At 30.9% G+C, this 23,777-nt stretch overlaps 1 protein-coding gene across 1 annotated transcript in view; it reads left to right on the top strand.

Annotated features, from left to right (window-relative positions):
• LOC142319924 (cytochrome P450 4C1-like) overlaps positions 1-23,777 on the top strand; it is a 167,582-nt gene that overhangs the window by 41,205 nt on the left and 102,600 nt on the right. Inside the window, exons 11-12 of the mRNA XM_075357598.1 lie at positions 928-996; positions 5,295-5,463. Of these exons, the coding sequence (XP_075213713.1) occupies positions 928-996; positions 5,295-5,463 (238 nt within the window). The remainder of the gene's footprint in view (positions 1-927; positions 997-5,294; positions 5,464-23,777) is intronic.

The raw sequence follows: 23,777 nt of genomic DNA, 5'->3' as shown, positions 1-23,777 counted from the left end.
TTTTTTTTTATATTTTCTTTAAATTTAAATAAAGAGAAAGCTTAGATCTTTTTATTACAAAAAAAAAAAATTATGTTCGCAAGAAAACATAATGGTATGTTCTATTAGTACTTTTTAAAATATTTTCTACATTTTATGGTTTATTTTATTGCAAAGATAAATGCTAACATTTTATTATTATAAAATAATATATTTTTTGTTTGTTATTGTTTAATTTTTTTACCGGTTGTAGGAGGAATTTTTTTGGTCATATTTTTGTATTCTGTAATTTTTGTAAAAGATTTCACTTTTGGAGTGTTTTATCATCTGTATCTTAGTAATTATTTTTAGTAGGTTTATTTTTTCTATATTATTTTCTTTATCTTTTAATAAAATTATTTAAATGGTTCACCTTAACTACACTGTAAGTATATTATTTATTTTCTACTTTAAATTTTTAAATATTTTTGAGGAAGTTATTTTTACAAATATTTAATTTTTTTTCGTCTGGGTGAATAATTGTATAGTTTTTCATTTACGCTTAAATAAATTAATACTTAATAATAATTAACTTATTAATAATTTACTAATAATTACTCTATAATAAGTACTTAATAATAAGTGTGAATTTTTCAATATTTTTTAGGTTTTTAAACAATTTTGTAGTACTATTATGCATAATGATATACTTAATTTCTAATTATTCATTAATAATTAATTAATCATTCATCGTTATTTTAAAAATTGTATTTTTTTTGCTTTTTTCTGGTACTTATTACTATTTATTTTTTAGCGCTATTAATCAGTTACGGTTAATGATGATTAATCAGTTATAATAATGTAGAACAAAAGAAGGAGAGGAATTACGAGTAATTAAAAAAAAAACGTTTATTAAATGTTATTTAAGAATTTAATGTATTCATGCTGGTTTTTGTTTTTTCATTGCAGGGTCAAAGTACAACACAATTGGCTATCAATTACTGCCTATACCTTTTAGGACGTAACCCTGACATACAAGTAAGTTTTTTTACCACCACTCTTTTGATATCATTGTGTATTCCTTTCTGTTCTTCACCATACTTTTAACCTTAGCATTTTATTACTATATCCGACATTCGCTTATTTATTTATTTAAATATTGCAATCTAAGACGTCCTCTAATGGCACAGACGAAAATTTTAGTGTTAGTACGTTCTAGAATCAAAAAAGTGGTTTAAGTTCTGGTCGTAAAGCGGATCTGAATTCAGGTGACGATACGATGGATGTCAAATGATTTGAAATCAAAATCACATGACCACTTTAATGTGCTTTTCTCTCACGCTCAATGTCTTTATTTTTGAAGGTGAAGCCATGTTCTCTTTCTAACCAGGAATTACAGATTCTTATTGAAAGAGGTACGGGATTCTATTTATTTGGAAGAACTTATTCATTTTATTTTTACATCCTTAGGGTAATGAGAGTTTCAAAGATACGTCATAAATAATCATGAAATTGTAGACTGATTGGATGACATTTTGCAATAAAAATATTTACATCTCATTTATTTAAATTTCAGGTATTTACGTTTATAAATATTTGTTTAATATATTGACTACAATATTTTTGTTATTAAAGAAATAAATTTTTTTCAAATATTTGAAACGCGACCTTAAAGTAAAATTTTCATTTGTTATTTAAACTGTTCACGAAATTTGGTTGTTTTATTAAAGTTGTTGAAATTAGTCCTATTTGTTTGATAGTTTCTATCATTTTTACAACTTTAATAAAAATATTAATCAATTTTAATTAAACTCTTCTACATCAATAAATTATTTTTATTGCTTCATAAAATAAAATATAAAAATATCTCACTTATTGTTCAAATCTTAAAGCTAGTTTTAAATGCAACGAGTACATATATAAAATAACTAAGAAAGTATGAAATAAAAAGAGTATGAAATTATCTTGTTTGTTAAAAAGTTTTGAATTAGTCACGAAATAACAATAAATCTCTACTGAATAATTAGAGAGATAGAATAAGTCCTAACGGTACAACTCTATAAATTTCAGAACTTGTGAGCTCTGTGGGGAGGCGTACCGTCTAGCCGGTTTAACCCTATCAAATTATTTATTTGCAGCGTTTTGAAAAGTTACCTGGTTTGACCGGAGGCTTTGCATCCATATATTATTTTTCTTTTACGTTGAGAGCTACGATATATTTTCTCCTTTCATAATTTGCTCATAGATAAACTAAACTGACCCCACCTCAACAAATATATGGTTAATTTGTATGACTTTGTGATCATAAATTCCATGAGGTTCAGTAAGCGAACGTAAAGAAACTTGAATAATTAGTACGTGAAACTGAGATCTTATTTTTATTTAATTTATCTACCAATGTATAACACACAATACTTAAAATAAGTTCGGAATTATAACTGATCTTGCAAGGTCGAATTTGGATAATTTGAAAATTAAAAAAGATTTTCTTATGTATTGGACATATCATTATAATCTTTAACGAATATCACACTTAATAAAAAGAAGAAATCTGAAAAAAATAAATGTATTTCAGTAAAAGGTACTCAAAACATAAGTAGAATTTTTTGCCTCACAATTTGTTATTTTTCAATCGGTTCTGGATAAGGAACCACAAGTAAATCGTATTACAAAAAGGATATGATGAGGAGTTTCCAACGAACCCTCAATAAAACGTACATTCACGAAAAAGATGCAATAAAGTACACAAATATATATATATATATATAAACTTCATATAATATATACACACTCATACTGGATAGGACCACACAGATACAAGAGCTCACGAACGTCTAATGAAAAACTAACAAAAAAATTTATAACATCATTATACAATAAAAGAAAACAAACAAATAGTAATATAAGAAGCTCAAGGAAATAATGTAGCCTCCTCATCAAGACAAAGAAAGATGCTCATCCATATGTGATAATGAAACAGTTTCTTTTCAATCTAGTCTCGATATGAGTCCCAATTCGTTCTGTTGTTATCAAAGATAGCGATAGACAAATATCCCTGAACTTTTTCCAGTGATGACCGTGGATGCATGTCATTACATCATAGTTCAAGTTTGACCAGTTAATGAATTTCAATCAATTGTTCAGAAGTTAATTTTATAATTAGTTTATCACAGTCCTAAATTTACGTATATTTTGTGCTAAAAAAAGTCAGTTAAAAAACTGGGTAAAAACAAAAATCGACTATCCTGTTAAGGGGAAAAATAATGTATTTTTTTAATCTGTCTTTTAGGAGTAAGTAGTCCGGTTAGTAAGATATCTAAAAAATTAGCGTTTGGATAATCGGCGTCCCGTATAAAAAGATCGTTTTTGAAAATATTTACACTACAACGATTTGTTAAATGTTTTAAACATATAAGTTTTTTAGGTGACTTCGAAAATAAGTTATAATAAATGTTTTAAATATAATTTTTAATCTTAATAGGTTTTGCTGGGTTTTATTTGCAAATAGAGTTAACTGATTTTTATGTGAAATCAAGTTTACTGCATTCTGTTACTTTTTTGTTTGTTAAAAAGAATTATAACTTTTAAAATAATTGTTACTTTAACTACTTAGCTTTTGAATAATGGCAGTTGTATTTATACATTTTTTAATATTACTTTTTTATCAGTTATTTTATTGTTTTATTATGTTATAAACGTGGCCTCCCAGTACGTGATAAATCACTCGTAGACCTGTATATTTTAAGTATCAGAAAAAATACTAAACAGAAAAAGAGAGAGATATGTTTTTTCTGATCCCGACATGACAACAGTAAGCTTTCTGCATCAGCACAATTGATATTTGATTTTGTAGATAAAATATGATTGTCTTTACACGGTCATGAATTTCTCCATAATTAATTTTCAAGAATTAAATTTGAATTCTTGAAATTAAATTCTTTTAATTCTTCTTTAAATCTTAAAACAAATTTGCAATTAATTAATTGCAAAAACTTATTCGAATTTTAACTGGTCTAGTGACTCTTGGGTTATCAGTATTATAGTTGTTAAATTAACCCTACTTTTTGCAATAACTCTGTTGTTTGTCATCAGATTTTTACGACTAAGGTGTTGTTTTGTTCACAAAAAAATGCTTCATAATTTTTATGTTGCAATACAATTTGTTAAATCTAATAATTTCTAAGATATTTAAGATTGAAAAATTGAAACGAAAGCCATTTTGAAATTTGTCAACAAAGAGTATCGTTATTTTTTTTCCTATTAAAAAATGCTAGTTTAAAATGAAGTACAAAATTTTATTGCGTTATCTCCAACCGTTGTTGAAAATAATTTTTTTCTAAAAACACAAAATGGCGTGGACACACAGAAAATATGCGTTTTCGGACCTATGATTACGGGAAATTTTTTCTTCAGTATGTTAAGTAGAATCACTTCCTAGAGTTTGACCTAACCTTTTAAGGACATCTGGTATATTATATATATATATATATATATATATATATATATATATATATATATATATATATATATATATATATATATATTATACATATATATTATACTCGTTTTCTCAGGAAATGTTTTAAATTTAACATTTATTTTTTGTTTCATTAGTACTCTTATTGAAATTTTTTACTATTAATCAAAAAACCTTTCAAAACATAAAAGTATTTAATCATTAATCATTCCATTTATAACTTATATTTCCTTGGTCTGGGTTTAAGCTTTTTTTATTTTTTCATTTTTTATATGCTTTGCCTTCTTCTTTTCTGGGGAAATAACTACAAATGAGAATTTTTTTTTATTTAATCATTTTTTCTTTCTTTGCTTTTAGATTTAACCTTGATTTTTTAAATTCAATTTTATTACTTTTTTTTAATAGTGAAAGCCTTTTTAAACTATGGTTTTCTTTAAATTTGTTTAATCGGTTTTTTCTATTTCTTTAAAATACATTTTAATTCAAATCGAGGTGTTCAATGTACATTTTATTAAGATAATTTCACTTCTTAAAATCAGATTAGAAGATATACATTATAATAAAGAAAATAAATTTAAGAGGTAGAGACGAAATTAGTTAATAAAAAAAATTATTTTAAAAGAATCGACAATCACAATTATTTTAATCCTTTTATAGGCAAATTTACTACCTATAAATAAATAAGTTTTTTACGCTCTTAATATTCATATAAATTATATAAACAATTTTTGCAATAAAATAATTTATAAAATAATTTTATACACTAAGTAGAGGTCAGAAAAGATTCTAAAATGTATTACTGATAACAATTTAGTAATAAAATTTTAATAGACATTAATTATTTATTTTATTTTCATAGGAAAAAGCGGTAGCAGAACTAAAATCTATATTTGGAGATTCAGAAAGGGTCCCCAATATGGATGATATAAAAAAAATGAGGTATTTAGAAAATTGCATTAAAGAAGCATTACGTCTTTTTCCTAGTGTGCCAATCATTGCTAGAAAACTAACTGAAAACGAAGTTATAGGTAAGAACTAGAATAAATAAACAATAAACAGTGGCTTCACTCTCAATCGCTAATAAGGTAAAATAAACAATAGATGGAGTTGTGACTATATAGTAGAATTATAATATTCGTAAAAAAATAGGCTCAGAAAAAGTCACTAGAAATAACTAAGCAATTTTGTTCATTTTTAATTCATATGTTATAAAATATTAAAAATAGGACCTTCTGATCGAAAATCTTAGACGAAAAAACGTTATAGGGTTTTAGTTAAGCTTTACATAATTGATAATATTATGGACTCGCTATAATTATTCATATCGCACCTCTATTAATAGACTACAATAAACCTATACTTAGATTAAGTTATTAATTTTCCGACTGCAAAATTTTGTAACTGGAAGTTTATGCCTCTCGTTAAATCCAGATTAAATTTAGATATACGTATAAATAAATGTGTAATTAGGTAATCTCTCCAAGTTGTTTCTAGGAACTTCGAAATACTCGTAAGTTCTATTTTTTCCTGTAAAATCCTTGAAATTATTTAAATCACATAATTGAGGAAATATTTAATACATCTTCAATCGTTTACAATGAAAGATTACGCTACTATGAACACAAAGATTTTAATTGACTAAAATTATTTTCGTAATTCTTTTTAAAATAACAGATCTGAAAACCTCCCATTTACATAATATACTCATATTGCATAGAGATAAATGTTCTGTGCTTTTATTGTGATGTTTAATAAAAATGGTTTAAAATAACCGGTAGCTTATTTTTTAAACAAATTGTTTAAGTTATGGAAGGTATAAAAGCGCGTGTTTCGGGAATAAATACTTAGCATTCATATATTTATGATTGCTTATTCATTTATTTAATATACTTTACACAACTAAGCAGTTCTTTTTTAAAAAATACTTAACATTATAAAAATTATACTTAATATTATAAAATATATTCTCTAATTTTTATCTATATTTAAAAATTAATATAATCTAAAAAAAATTATACGTTACAAAAATTAAATGGTATTTCTATGTTTAAAAGTACATCTTTCACAAATCACATTTAAAAAAAAAAAAAATAGAATAAATAAAAAAAATAAAACGAATTACCGGAGTTACAAGGTATCAGTTCTTATCTATTACCTAGAAAAGAACCTCAATCAGATTTCCATAAAATGTGTTTTATATTATATTCGCTTTAATTCTTGTCTCCTGAATTTTTTTTACTAAAATTCATTCTTAGTAAAATACAAGATCGTGTTCCCATGATTGAAAAGCTACCTTTAAAAAAAAAAAAAAATGTTTTATGGTATTTTAATTTTTTTTGCTTTAGTATTCATCAAGTGAAATTCTTACAAAAATATATTTTCAGCTAAAAATCATAAAAAAACCTCTGTTAATTGATTGAAATAATTATTTTAATTTGATCAGTATTTTAATCATACATCACAGAGTATGATTACTCTGTTATTTTTACAGATTACAGATTTACAGATTACGGAGTATGATCGGCTTATCTATCCATTCTTATCTATCCATCAAGAATGGATAGATAAGCCGAGGTCAAATCTTTATTAGCGTACCGAAACGAATAACAATTAATTACGCGAAAATAAAAAAAAATATATTATTATTAAATAATATATTATTCCATATTAATCGAAAATTAATAAATTTTTGAAATTAAGAATATATAAATGTATTATTATTATTATTTATTTTTGTCCTTAAGGACAGTGTTTGAACTTTAATTTTTCATGATTATGCGATCCTAAGTTGTTTTCTCTTTCCTTTTCGGTTCACAAAATCTCTTCATTCTTTGACTGTGTTCCTGTTTCCTTCGCTCTGTCCTCTTTGTTCCTGTTTTCTTCTTTTCTTTCACTTCAAATTTCGTGTACATATTTTTGTTTCTAGAATTTTTTTCTTTCTCCCATCATTTCCTAGTCTTAGGTCCTCTTCTATTTCGCAATGCCAGTTGGTTTTCTTGATTGAGCAGTTCACTACATCAAAGATCCTCTTCGTGAGACTGTTGTTGTTCATTCGCTGTATGTACCTGTAGAATGTAAGTCTGCGTTTTCTGATCATGTCTGTGATTGTGCTCGTTCGTTCCTATATTTCCCTGGTTGGTCTCTTCATCCATGTACTGCTCCAAACATTTTTCTAAGTATTTTTCGTTCTATTTTTCTGTTTCTGAGAAGCCTGATGCTCCAATTGTGGTAGTTTCTGATGCGTATAGTGCTTCCGGTAGCACGACTGACTTGTAGTCGTTCTACCGGAGGCACGAATACAAGATATATATATGCACAGCCTGTTTCTAAAATGGTGGGCTGGTTATACTTTTTCGGATTCTACTTGTAAAACTAAACAAAATACATCCTTAGAAAAAATGGCAATTTCTCCTTAGTTTTCTCCCTGTCCGCCATTTTGTTATTTTGATATAAAAATTTATATCTCAAGTTCGGATAAACGAATCCCATTAATTTTTGTTAAACCTCTTGGTAAAAAAGTTTTAAAATTAGTAAAAATATCAGGAATTAAATACCTTCGCAAATTACAAAATGGCGGCCATGTTTATTTTTCAATCCGTTATATCTCCGTAAATATTCGGGTCTTGTCATTCTATCAAATAGTTTAAATGGAGAAAATTTTCTTGCTCATTTAACCGAAAATCTTCCACATATTTTTGAAGACCTTCCTCTATAATTAAGAGGAAATATGTAGTTTCACCACGATGGAACTCCAGTACATTTCAGTCAGTTGGTATCAAATTTCCTGCATGAAACTTTCCATGAAAAATGGATAGGTCGCGGAGAGCCAGTGCTCTGGCCTGCCAGATCAGCTGATTTAAACCCTCTTGACTTCTACCTGTGGGGCCATTTGAAACATACTATTGTTTATTCGACTCAAAATTGAGGATCTTCAACAAAGGATCCAAACTGAATTTCAAGAAATTAGGAATACTCCCGGAATTTTTGAACGGTTGAGACAATCTCGGAAAAAGACTGGAGACTTGCGTAATTTCTAATGGTGGACACTTTGAACATCTCTTATAACTTTTAACAAAATTGTTAACTGCTTAATTACACCTAATGTTCTACAATAATTAATATAAGATTATTACAGGTAGTTGTTTTATTTTTTTAATTATTAGGTCTATTATTCTGAAAAAAGAAATTACTTAATTTGATACTAATTTACAAGAGTAGAATTAACAACAAATAAAAATAATTAATATTTAATCGAATTGAATCTAAAGTGGAGGACATGAAAACAGACACAAAATTACATTAATTTTCTGCCATAATTCGGCTATTTGTTAACCGATTTAAAAAAATAAAATATAATTTTTTTTCAAAATAAAAGGCTTAGTATTTTATCAAATAATATAATTAAAAAAAAAAAAAAATTTACGGAGATATAACGGATTAAAAAATAAACATGACCGCCGTTTTGTAATTTGTGAAGGTATTTAATTCATGATTTTTTGCTAATTTTAAAACTTTATTACCAAGACGCTTACAAAATAATATGATTCGTCTATCCGAACTTGAGATATAAATTTTTATATAAAAATAACAAATTGGCGGACAGGGAGAGAACGAAGGAGAAATCGCTATTTTTCCTAAGAATATTTTTTGTTTAGGTTTACAAGTAGAGTCCGAAAAAGTACAGCCAGCCCACCATTTTCGAAACACTCCGTATATAAAATAATTTTATAGTAAATCACAATTTAGGAGACGGTAATGAAAATTATTTAAGGATCTATTTATATACAAGTTAAACGAAAATGCAAAAACTTTAAACTTATTATTTTTAATAACTAATCGAACTTATAATTTGGCTTTTATAAAGAAAATATTTCTATTTTATTTTAAATATACTGAGAAGGTCTTTAAGATAGGTCAGTAATTAATTCAAAATGGGAACGGAAGCGTAACAAGGTCTTTAGTTTAGATAAAGACCTATTACGAACTATTTACTTAAAGGCCTATTTCTTATCGTTGTAGATTAGCATAATAAGGAGTTTCTCGTAAGATTAGAAGTTTAGCTTCAAGAAAACAGTTCTATTGTCTGGTTAATTTTGTTATATTGTTTTTAAGAATAACAGACTACTGATATTAGCAAAAGTGAACATTCATAAATATACGCGTATAAACACAAGGATAAGTTAAAAATTTTAATTTACTTATCCGTGTGTGAACATTATCAAGTTAAAAGTGATAAATGATAATGGATACAAAAAAGTAGTAGACTTTTGCTTTAGTTTTTTATGAAATGCAAAGAAAAAATGAAAATACAACTCATCTTAGCAATTTATGTATTACATTAATTGTAAATGTAATACGTAGATAGCCTAAGCTTCGACAATAATCATTCGTCGAGTGGGAGACTTCACAGTGAATAGACGTGTTTGTATATAGCTCCGCGAGTTATTATTATTAGTTTGGTTTTACGGTTAATTTTTTGGTTTTGGCTATTGAATACATAAGAGGATTGGTTTCTGGACTTGGACTACCACTTTTTAAGAGTTTACGGATACGGACTTACCCATTTTTTTGTGTTTAAACATTAACTTACTTGCTTGGTGTTTTTTACCTGTTATATTACTTTTTATCATAGGTAATATTAAGTTACCGTGTTTTAGTGAACTTGTAGTGTCATCTGAATAACAACAATGTGAGGAGAAACGCTTTTTTACTACTTTTTTAAGGTGTATTTCAGGTTAGAATATACACTTTTCAAGCGAATTATTCTAAGTGTTAAGACAAGCTTCTACAAGTGTGTTAAAAGACGTAAACAAGGACTTAGGAAATTTTTCTCTTGTTCTTCATAGACAGGAGAATTTTTCTAAGTCCTACAGGTAGAGGTATTATACGGGGAAATCCTTACCAACAATAGCTCCTGAACCACTTATCCTATTTAATTTATTCCTGGACATAAATTCGTTTCACAACCTTCCCGACCCTTTGACCCCCCAAAAATTTTTTTTCTCTGAACCCATTTTTGGACGAATACATTTTCCTTATAAAAAAATGTTTTTTTATAAGGAAACCACTGAGGAGGAGACTTTATAAACCACTGAGGAGGAGATTTTGGCCGCAATTACGACAAGGATCGGCGATACTGACGAGGTTAAGATCTCTTCTATAAGACCAGGTTTTGCTGAAACCAAAAATGTGACGGTGATTACATCTTACAAGGCAGCCTGTAAAATGGTAGAACAACGGTTATGAATAGGTTGGATAAATAGTAGAGCTTTTATACGTGAAGAAGGGGAGAAATGTTTTAGATGTTGGGGCACTGGCCATCGACGTCAGGATTGTAAAGGCCCGGATAGAACTAACCTCTGCTTTAATTGTGGTGGAAAAGGGCACCTGATAGCTAACTGCCAGGAACCTAAGAAATGTCTTACATATAATAGTCAAGAACCCAGAAGAGAGGCTTGGCAGTGTGTTAAAAACCAGAATGCTTAGAATACTGCAGGCTAACGTCAACAGGAGTACGTTGTCTCATAATCTAGTCTCCAGAATAGTTGCGGAAAAGAATGCTGACTACTTTTTTGTTATCACGGAGCCGAATGTCTATGAGGCTGCAAGATCCGGATGGCAGACAGACACGGAGGGAGACGTGGCGTTTAAGGATATCAGCCACAGAATTGCATGGAGACTAAGTTACAGAGGCAAGGACATAGTGGCGGTTGAGACGTCTATGGCGCTAATTGTGGGCGTATATATATATCACCTAATGTTGATTGTAGAGTATTTAACAGTTCAATTGATGTGCTGCAAAATGTAGTTAACAACACAGATAAAAAGATTATTATGCTTGGGGATTTCAACAGCAGATTGGTGGCAACCAACGGTCGACGCATGAATAAAAGAGGAGAATTGTTAACTGAACTTATGGAAACCGTTGGTTGCCATTGCATAAATGATGATACACCAACCTTTGAGGCGAGGGATCACACCTCCATTCTTGACCACGCAATTTTGGATAACAGATGGAGGAGCCAACAGTGGAACTGGGAGATCCTCCAGCAGGACATAGCAAGCGACCATTATGCCACGATGTTGATTCTAGATGACATTAGTTTCAAGAGTAATGATCAAACTCCTGTACTTAGATTCTCCGTTGATAAAATAGACGTGATAACCAACAGAGTGGCTGCCAGACTGTCAACGATGGAGAACTTTGCGCCAGAAGCATTGTCTAACATTATCAAGCAGGAAATGGACAGGGAGTCACGTAATGGAGTCAAAAAGCATATGGTTTATTGGTGGACAAGAGAGATAGCGTACCTGAGGCAGACGTTACAAGCTAAAAGACGCATCAAACAAAGACTCAGACTAGTAGGTGGGCAGAGATATCAGGAAGCATCCATTAAATACATTGATGCTAGAAGAGCCCTTAATACAGCAATAAGGAGAGAAAAAAGAGAGCATTGGGCTAGGTTATGTGCTGATTTAGATAACGATCCATGGGGGATGGCCTACAAAATTATTACTAAAAGGTTTGAAAGATGTCTCCGCGTTCTTACAAAAGAATGTGCCGAAGCACAAATACCCAGTCTTTTTCCTTGCATGACGGTTAAGGAGAGTATCCCTACTGAGTGTTACAGTAGACGATTTGCCTTAAGTGAGCTGCAATGTGCTAGGGGTATGTTGGCCGTTAAGAAAAGTCCAGGACCGGACAAGATTCCAGCGGCAATCATCAAGAACCTTATTAAAAAAGCGCCATTGGGAAATGCTTGAGGTGGCCAGCCACGGGCTGATTAATACATCTTTCCCGGAGTGTTGGAAGGAGGCTAGGGTTGTCTTCTTGCCCAAGAACACAGGTAATGGGGGACAACTGACCTTCAGACCTTTGAGATTTCTCAACACGATGGGGAATGTTGTCGAAAAATGCTGGCTGGGCGCATTGTGCAGGAGGTGGAGGAGGGTGCTGGAATTAGTGCAAATCAATATGGTTTTTGGAGAGGTAGATCCACCGTACATGCTATCAATAGAGTAATGAACTAGGCTGATGAAGCTAAAAGCGGCACTTGGCGGACGAGAAATATTCCTCTACTTGTTTCTCTCGATGTGAAGAATGCATTTGGATCCATCGCATGGAAACATATAAATACAGCACTGGTAGAGAAAGGAATTAGTCCATACTTGCGGAGACAGGTAGAGGAGTATCTCGGAGATCGAAGGTGTGCAGTCAATGCACAAGAAGAAGAGGTACTTTTTAGCATGTGCGGTGGTGTGCCACAAGGCTCAGTGCTCGGTCCACTGTTATGGGTCCTGGCCTTTGATGGAGTCCTCCAGCAGACATACTCTGAAGGGGTTCAGCTTCTGGCTTACGCTGACGACTTGGCAGTACTCATTTTAGGCCAAAACAATTGATGAGGTAAAGGATAAGGCAAATTCAGCACTCGAAATAGTCGGTAGATGGCTGCATTCAAGAGGACTACAGCTCTCGGTGGATAAGTGCAAATAAATCAAATTTACCGGTAGAATGGTGTTGGAATCAGTGGATATATATATAGAAGGTAATAACATTGCTAAAGTTCAGGTATTGAGATACTTGGGAGTTACTCTGCAAAGAAATTGTCGTTTCACTGAACATGTGTTGAACGTCTGTCATAGCGCAGAGAAAACGATTAAAAGCTTGAACGTTATTATGTCAAAGCACAGAGTTCCTCGGGTATCGAAAAGGAGACTACTTGCGACAACCGCAGTCTCATCGATACTTTGTATGCGGTTCCTGCATGGTGGCTCGCTATGACTATTAACAGGAACAAGGACAGATTAAAAAAGATACACAGGAGGGTATTACTTGGAGTAGCATAGCATCCGCTTACAGAACGGTCTCGTATGAGGCCCTCTATGTGCTTTCTGGTGTGCCCCCTATTGATCTCATTGATAGACACAGGGTTGAGAGGTCTTTAGGACGTGTGGATAATGAAGTCAGACAAGATATTAATAATATATGGCAGGAAAGACGGCTACCGGCTGGGGTAGCCAGATGGACCAGATCCTTGATCCCTGATATTGTTAGATGGACACGGAGAAATAGATTACTACGTCACAAAGTTTTTAACTGGCCATGGGTGCTTTAACGAATACCTCCACAAAGTTGGCAAAAGAGATCAACCTTTTTTTTTTTTTTTTGAACTCTACTCCCCTGGGCCGGTCCGACTGGTTGGTATTGCGCCACCCAGGGGAGTGCCTGTTCTACTCTAATGGGCCTTCCCACCTACCGGCATGGCAGGTCGGCCCACCGGTCAGTTCTTTTGCTGCATCCGTATATCGCCACTTCAATACCATGTATTGTCGTGACATGGCGATTGGGACTTCTCAGATCTTGATATTAACCTAACGAAAAAACCCTTAGGAGTCCCCAGTGGATCATCGGAACTGACACACCTAGGCATGTCAGCCCTCACCACTGAGGCTGTCCACCCTGCCCTATGCTAAAGTTTAAAATCCTAGTCTCCTCTCATCGTTGTTTTTCTGCATAAGTATTCGTTTGATGACCAACTCAACTTTTTTCCAAGTTTCTTCACTGTTTAACATGCTGTTGATTAGTCTGCCAGTTCCATCAGATGACAGGTCAATACCGTCTGTCTCTTCCCTCCATTTATGACATACAGTGAAAGTATGTTCGACATCATCACAGTCACAGTACATACAGGCTGCAGTTTCCCTTCTACCGACTCTATGCAGATAGTAATTAAAATTACTGTGTCCTGTAAAATACTGTGACGTGTAAAAGTTTATTTCACCGTGTTTTCTATATATCCAGTTCCTTAGATTGGGGATTAGCCTTCTGGTCCTGTCTCCAGGGCCTGCTGTGCTCCATCTCTCCTGCCATCTCTCTATTAGCCTATGCCTCGCTTCATGAACTTCAACACCTTGATCTCTTTCGACTCTGAAATGAGCCATAAGGTCGATCGGAGGCACTCCTGATAAAACGCATAACGCCTCATAGGAGACTGTCCTGTACGCGGAAACCAAGCCAAGCAACAGTCTCCTATGGGTCCTAACTAAGCGTGCCAAGTTCTTCTTTATCCGTACTGAAGGCCACCATACCGGGACAGCATATAATATCGACGACATAACCGAGAACGCAACAACCCTCCTTTTAGACGCTTTAGGTGCTCTTTGAGAAGTCATAATAATATTAAGAGATTTAGTCATCTTATCAGTCCTATTGCAAACCTCCTGTATGTGTTCCGTAAATGCACCATTTCTCTGAAAGGTGACCCCCAAGTACTTTAATCTATCTGTTTCTGCTATTACTTGTTCATTGACCTTGATATTTAGCCGTTCGATGATCCTTCTGCCAGTAAATGTAATAAAATTACATTTACCAGTATTTAGCGTTAGATTCTTTTCACATAGACAACCATTTATTATCTGCAATGCCAAATTGGCCTTTTCTTGTGCCTCCAATTCATGCCTGTCACTCGCCAAGACCACCAAATCGTCGGCTTAGGCGATAACTTCAACCCCAGCAGGATAGTCTAGATTTAAGATCTCATCAAACGTTAAGACCCATAATAATGGGCCTAAAACTGAGCCCTGGGGCACTCCACCATGTCTATCTATCTCCATTTCTCCTTCTTGCGTTGCCACCTTGCATGTTCTATCAGAGAGGTATCTCATTACTTGCCTCCTCAAATATGGACTAACATTTTTTGCTAATAGCGCTCTATGTATATGGCTCCATTTAATGGAGGCAAACGCATTCTTGATATCCAATGAGACAAGCAATGGAACACCCCTCGACCTCCAGGTGCCGCATCTTACATCTGTCATCCAGGAGACTACTTTCTTAGCGGCCATCACTGTGGAGCGACCTTTCCAAAACCCATATTGATTTTGGCTAATCCCCACTCCTTGCTCAATTTCTCCAATAATCCTTGCGGCAAGCATCTTGTCGATCACCTTGCTCATATTATTTAAAAGGCTTAACGGCCTGTATCGAACTTGTTCTTGTTCCTTTCCACCCTTGGGGAGAAAAACAACTCTTGCTTCTCTCCAGCACCGCGGATAGCAGTCATTCTCTAGCCCACGGCTGGCAATGTCCGTCATTTCCCAAGGCCGTTGTTTAAAAAGTCCTTCAAGTATAGCAGCTGGAATTCGGTCTACGCCGGGGCTTCTTTTATTGCCAAGCTGGCCAATGGCACGATGGCAAAAGAGATCAACCTACGTGCATGTATTGTAACGAACGTGACGATGTAGAGCATACATTCCTGAATTGCCAAAAATGGCAAATGCTAAGATACAATGCTGGTATTGACGGAAAGACTCCGATAGAGGTAATTGATCATATGCTCAGTAGGGTAGAGAATTGGAGAAAGGTTGTAGAGTTCATAAGATCAGTCCTTAAACAAAAAATTATAGATGAAAGGAATATGGGTTTTTAGATTGTAGTTTGGGTGGACAGCCTCAGCGGTGAGAGCCAGCATGCTGAGGTGTGCTGGTTTGGATGAGCCGCTGAGGACTCCTTGGGTTGACTGTTAGGTTTTCTTAAAAAATATTTCAGGTTTAAAAAAGTAAACGAAAAATATCCAAACAGCACATCACGACACATAGGTATGGTGTGTTGTTGTAAAGGACAAAGTTAAAAAAGGGAAAAAATCTCAAAAGAGCCAACCGGTAGGCCTGACCTGCCATGCCGGTATATAGCCGGTAGGTGGGGAGGGCCTACTAGAATAACGAACACCCCCCCTGGGTGGCGTAATACCATTAAGTCGGTCCGGCCCAGGGGAGTAGAGAAGTTTAAAAGAAAACAAAAAAAATTAAAAATAAAATAAATAAATAATCATTCGTCTATAGCGCTCGCTATAAAATACGTCATTTACTTACCTAAAAAATCTTTGTAGAAGCAAATTTTTATTAAATTGTCTATCGATATCTAGAGAACAGTTTAATCAAATTTGATAATGAAATATCAGAATAAAATTCAGAGAAGGTACTAAATATTATGACTTAGTACCACATATTTCTAAAATTCGACAATTATTCTATTGATTAAGACACGCTCTCGGTTTAAGCCTTACTACTTATTCAAAAGTACAATTCATTAAATTTTAGTAAATAAGCCGATAAAGAAATCATTCATATCAGGCTATCGGTTTCTGGTTTAAGAGAACATTAGCACAATTACAAGGACGTTCTGATTTAAATATATATATTCACAGATAAGGGCTCTAGGCACGAACATTACACCAATTGTATAGTTACACAAAATGCAGAACGACAGAATTTTTAATTAAATCATTGTTATACATCAGACAGAGTTGTTATTTAAAAACAAATTAAAAAACAAAACTAATTTAGAGAAACGAAAATTTCTTTAATTCTAGTTCCACTAGTTCCATGATCCATAGAGCTATTTCTTATATAAAGTAATGAGGTCGGGTACTTAGTGTTAATATTACGCAAAACATTATCCTATAAAATGCCAGATGGTAGCGATTTACGACATATTAAAATTATGGAATTGTTTAGATAAATTTAAATTAGAATTAGAAAATAGAATTCTAAAACTTAAACAATTGCAATGTTAAAAGAAGCAATGAAATTAGACCTGTTGTGAAATTTAGGCAAATATCGGTAAAAACATATACATATACTACTAAAAGTCACGTTCTACGTTACATAATACAGATTACATAACAGAATAAAATAATAGCTATTGTTCACGCAATGGTTAACATTAACAACTATAAATAGCTGTAAAAACTTGTTTAAGGTTGCTTTTCTTTCACTTGTCAAATTAATGTTTTTAATAATATACATTATTGTTTGTTATAAAAATTACAGTTTTGTTATATTAGGAAGTACAATTCAAACGTATTAAGTGAATATTATTGAAAAATATCAACCCTTTTTAAGACATTTTTGAAAGCCCAAATTATCGCATTCGAACCATATAAAACAACAGTTAGGCTACTGCTTAGGCTTTAGATATCAGTGAATGTGGGATTAAAATTATCATAATGTTTCTTCTACGCATTATAGTTAAGAATTATTCTTAAACAATATTACGTATTCAGAGTGAAGAAAACAGTTCTGCATTTTAAAAGATTTTTTAAACAAGGGGATTTTAAGAGATTGTTTGGGGTCAGTATCTCCAGAGGGTGGGATAGGTAGTTTCTTTGGAGTTAATTTTTTCAAAATTAAAAAAAAATTGTCTTTAAATTTTCCCTTTGCCTAAAAATAAAAAAGCTATCTTTTTATTTATTGGATATTTTTATTGGATTTTTTATATCTTCCAGTAATGATCGATAAAAGTTTTAAAATATCAAATTTTGGAAGTTTTTAAACCTTTCTAGGTTTATTTAAACTTTCAATAATAATATTACAATAAAATTTCATCATATTTGTAAAAAAAGAAATCTAGGTAACTTTTTATTGGTTATCTAATGTCAGGAATGTATAAAAACTTTGATTTCGGTTTTTTTTTCATATAATAATTTAACCCACTATTGAAAATTCAGCACTGCATTATTTTTTTCTAATTTTGTGTAATTACTACAGGACTTTTTCAGAATAAATCTCAAATCACAACTGTACCATAGAAAAGATGATAAAATTTAACATATTGTATAAAAATGATTCTTTTCCTCAAGAGTTTTTGACGTGTAAAACATTACTGGTTAAAAACAGGTTTTTTCATTCTTTCTTGACTTATGCTTAATTAACAATTACGTCAATCTAGTATCGTAATAAAAAATTAATAATAAAATAAAAAAAATTAATACTTCAATAATAGTTTATTAGTAAATATAACATAACGGGATTTTATAAATTTATTTAAAGAAAGAAAAATTTTAATGGCAGTGTTTAATCGATAATTAAAAATAAATAAAAAAAAGAAAAATACTTCATTTATGTGCATTTTGTTTCAGAATTAATGTTCTATTACTGGTAGATTAGATTTATTACTTAAGTTGCTTTTTTATAAATAAAATTAAATTTGAATGTTTTTGAATTAATTTTAAACAATATTTTACAATATAAGTTAAATAAAACTTGAATCATATATTTTTTATTTATAAATGGATAAAATTTTATACAGTAATTAAATTTACTTAAAAATTAAGATTCCTATTTTAATGAGAAGCTTTTTAAATCAGAAATTAAAGTTAAAAACTAAAAATATTTACAAAAAGTGAATGAGATTTTAAGTAAAGTTAACGCTTTTACAAAAAAAAAAAAAAAAAAATGAAATTAATAAAATAAGCATCATTTAATCTCAATTAAAAATATTCAATAAAGGTGGATTGTTTATTTAGGCGAATCGTATGATTTTGAACATCGCACTCGATTACAAAATCTTATTTTAATGATAGCCACTAATGAATTAGAAACTGATTAAGGAATGATGAAATTAATATTTTAATTATGAAAGGTAATCTTTTTGGTATCGTAATCTTTTAATTGTGTTGGGTATACTGAAGGTAATCTTTTAATTACACCTGAAAAAAAAATAATTTGAAGAATATATTAACCTGGAAAGCTATTATTAAGGAATAACAGCCAACGGGTTAAAAACACAACCCACCTTAACTGGACAGCAAAACTAAATCCTTAATTTTCCTTTTAAAAAATTATTAAAAATTTCTAATAAAGAGTCGTACGACTTTTAATTATTCGCTTCTTGGCAAATATTTTACTATTCCGGCTATAGCGATATATGCTGCTGTAGTTGTAATGAGAAACTATGTAGATCGTTCAAAAAACCTAAAAACATTGCTCTTTTTTAAGTTTTTTACCTCAAGGGAACATAAAAAAGATTTAAAAATTTAAATTTTAAATATCTGCGAAAAATGTTTTTATTCCAATGCTCCCAAGTCGTGTGCGCATCTATGTTGGCCTTATAACGTTATAATATACTCGTATAGTTTCAGGTATCCATTACTTCTCGTGTGTTTAAGAGTAGTCGTTTATACCTACCTGAAATTTGTGTAGAATCATTTTTGAGTTACGAAGGCACAAACAAATATACCATCCGAACATATTATCTATTTCTTTTTGTTGAAGTAGGATAAAAATCATCTTTTTTAAGTTATTTTAATTGATAATAATTAACTTAGAACAGCCAGAACAAAATTCTCATCTTTAGGTTTCAATATGAATTTAATAAACTGTCAACTACATAATATTTATATCTTTTTGACAGGTATTCATATAATATAATAATCATAACAACAGAAAAAATATATATATGTTGCGTTATGATGTTTAAATGAGATTGTACAACTATTATCTAGTACAATTATACTACTTTATCATTTACCTACAGTAAATTCACCTGTCAAGCCTAATTATTGTTAACAATAAGTGTTAGGTTCTATGAACATAATAGTTACATTAAAATGAATTTAAAAAAATAAATAAATAATAAAAAAAATAATAATTATGTTTTACTAGAACTAGTCGTGTTTTATTTTTGCCGTTAAATTGGAACTTAGGAAAAGGTTTTTAATAGTACGTGTAGTGACTGTGAAAAAGTCAAGGATATGTTGTTTACTTACTTTCCTTGCAACTTGTAAACTGTTACTTCATTCATTATTTTATTAGAAAAAAATTAGAATTTTTCAACACAACTTCATAGCATATGAGTGGCAAAAAAATCATAAAAATATAAGATATTATTTATTTTATACATACATATTACTTTTCCGGTCAAAAATAAATCTAAAAAAATTGGTCTTTTTTAAATTGTTTTGCCTTACGGAAATATTTAAAAAAAATTCTTAACAAAAAAAAAAAAATAATTTTAATTTAAATTATCTTAATTTTTTGATAGCCCTTACTCTTTAGTGTATAAATCGCGATTTTAATTTGTTTAATATCAACTTTAGTAAATATCTTAATCATTAAAAAAGCCCGCAGATGCATGAGCCTCCATATTTTCAAAAAGTCGAAACATATTTTTCGAAATTCTGATGTTATATACATAAATATTAACAATCTTGATTAGTGTTTTTCTTTAACTTAAAGGTTTTTTTTCATGTTTGTCCTCAAATCTTGCATCCTTAATTTAACATACTTCTTGACATTACCGATTGATGAAATTTTGCACAATTACTAAGGTCGGGTGACAATACAATATTCCGCCATTACTTTTGCAAACATCCCCGCGTACGGGGATAGATTAAGGGTGTGGGTTTAAAAAATGGCAAAATCTGCAAAATTGCTATGCGGGTTTTTTGGGGTCGCAGATGACAAATCCGATAGCCGTTTGACATAAAAAAATGACAAAAACTTGGTACGGGAGTTTTTGTGGTTTCGGATTTGGCAATATTTCGTCATCATGTGTATACACACACACGCGCACACACACACATACAGATGATGATTTTTGGCGAGCAGTATGTTGAGACACAACTTATTCACTCGGCTCCAAATTAACAGGAAGAAAATTTCGCAATAATGATGCATTAGCAGAGATGAATCGAATGAGACATCTTTTATAAAAACTCATTAAAAACGTTTGTCGAAAATGTTGATAGTTAATTAAGAAAATGAAATAAAAACTTCACTATTTCATTTCTTTGTATAGTAAATGTTTGATTGAAAATTTGTTTGATATTTTATAAATACAATAGAAATTTCAATATATATTATATTGTCTTTTGAAATCCAAATTAAACTCATGCAATGTATAATAACACTTTAGACAAAAAACAAAAGTTTTTAATGTTTCTCTAAGTGTAATACCATTTCTTGAATTGCTTTTTTGCGTACATTACAGATCTGTAATTACAATTTTTTTACCACTCTTACTTTTAAATAAATTACGGTTCAAAAAAAATTAATGGAAAATATAGCTAAAATCTGTAAAATTTATCATTTTGCATGGCCATATCTACGTTAGAATGATTTTACTGATGCTTTTCTTTTATAAATAGTCTCAGGCACATCTTGAATTAATGTCCAACAGTAATCGGCTAACATGTTAGTATTCCCTTTCCCTTTATAGCGGCTTTCCATCACTGAAATGTCTTGGTCAAAACGTTCATCGTGTTCGTCACTTACGTCTCCGACGTTTTACGGGAAAAAATTCAGATGTGAGTGTAGGAAATGTATTTTCGAAGACATATTACATTCCATAGCTCTGTATGAAATAAGAACTTGATTAACAATATCGTGGTAATTGTCGAATTTTTCTTTGCCGAGAAAATTTTTGAAAATATCTTTAAATGAAGCCCAAGTTGCACTTTCTACATTATTTAACATTGAGTTAAATACATCATCTTTGACCAACTCTCTTATTTGAGGACCAACAGATAATCCTTCATTAATTTTTCCTTCACTTACATTCGGAAATTTCTACCTGATGTACAAATATCTGGCATTATCCTTCTTCATTGCTTTTAAAAAAAATTTCATTAGTCCTAGCTAGATATAGAGAAGGGGTAAAAATATTTTTTTGGGTTCAACTAAGGGTTCATTAATAATATTTTTCCCGTTTGGAGTCAAGTTGTCTCTTTTCTTCTACTCTTTGGTAACATAATCCTTATCTCTAGCTCGTCCCATTCGCAAAAAAAAAAATGTACTTAGTATAGCCTAACAAAATAGCTATAACTTTCAAATCACCACATATGTTCTAGCTATGTTTTTTATAATTTATTTTTTCAAGAATGTCTTTCATCCATCACATCGTACGTCTCTTTCAAATGAATACCATAAGCGATTGGTATCGAAGGATATTTGTTACCGTTGTGTTGTAGAACTATACTTGGACGAATCTATAAAAAGGCGCCAGTCCTCAGGTTTATGAACTTGTCCTAAGTGTAACATAAGCTCATCAATATTTGTGCAATAAACCAAATTATGTTCATGAATAAATTACTGGGAAAGTTTTTTTGTCGGCTTCGAAAGCCCTAAATTTTTGTATTTTTTTGAAGTAAATTCCAACCTGGCGGCCTTGATCCTAACAGTTCAGCTTGATTTTTAAAAAAATAAATTTAAATCCCTAACCAAGTCATTTAATTCACCTTGTGATATAAGATGTGGCTTATTGGAAGATAATTCAAAATCAAAATCATTGTTGACTTCTTCGTACTGCCTGACTCTTCATCGCTGCTTTCGAAACATACATTCACAGGTGGCTCAGGAACTGGAATAATTTCACTGTGAGATACAGGCCTGATTGCAGATTGCAATGAAGGATATTTTACAGTATGTTTATATTTTTTAGAAATTCCAGACACACTTGTTAAACAAAAGTAACAATCGGTTACATGATCCTTTGATTCACGCCAAACCATTGGTACACCAAACGACAAAGCCTTCCGTGTACCTTTTAGCCGTCCTCTTAAATATATTGAACAATTAGTGCATACTATATGAGGAGCCCACGTCTTATCCTGATCACCAATTTTACACTGAAAGTACAAATGATATGCTTTGTTTAATTAAAGGTGTAATGCTTTTTCTATTTGATTTTACGGTAAACTCACTACATACATAACTAAAGGCATCCACATCATTTACACAATTTCGAGACATTATGACACTGCACTGTTAAACTTAAGACTGAATAAAATTAATTCATTCCTAAATCCAATGCTTAATACAAACAACACAGCTGTGTTTTCAGCTACATGCTTTGACTGCACAGACATGATTAATCTTGTTCATGAAGGCTCACTCTTCAGTATTAGATATGATGTCACAGTACGTGACTATGATATGATTTAATTCTTTATCTAGTATTGTTTATTTATAGTTTACAAATTATGTTAACAAAGTTAAACAATAAAAAATGAGCTAACAAAATACAAAATAGGAGCTTAAAATGCTAACTATACGTTGAAAAGTGAAAAAATCCTTTAATTAAAATTTAAAACTTTTTCAAAAATGGTGGGTGATAAAGATTTTGAGCTCATATTCGTTTTCAGCATCAAAAAACAGATTAAAATCATGTATCGCATGTTAGGAAACAAAAATTATGTTTTATCAGTGTAAAAATTTGATTAAGTAAGACTAAAACGTATAAAGCAAGTTTTAAAAAATTTTTTTAAATTTTTGTAATATTATTTTGTTGAAGATCTTGGCTTCCAAAAATTAAAATTGAAAGATTTTTGTATAATCAAACAAGCAATTTTATTATTCAAATAATAATAACAAAAAAAAATTAAATCAATAATATTAAAATTTATTACGGTACATGATTCTTTTTTTAGTTTGTTGATAAAAAATAACTGAAGCTATCTAATTGAAAATTTCTGGTTAATAGTTTCCACACATTCGTACAAATTAATATTGTACACATTCGTACGTGGTGAATTTTACATTTTTGAGCTTTTGGATATTCATA

The sequence above is a fragment of the Lycorma delicatula genome, chromosome 2, assembly GCF_047948215.1.
Source record: "Lycorma delicatula isolate Av1 chromosome 2, ASM4794821v1, whole genome shotgun sequence".
Lineage (NCBI taxonomy): Eukaryota > Metazoa > Arthropoda > Insecta > Hemiptera > Fulgoridae > Lycorma > Lycorma delicatula.
Note: the sequence above shows the minus strand (reverse complement) of the source record. Positions and strands in the feature narration are given on the sequence as shown.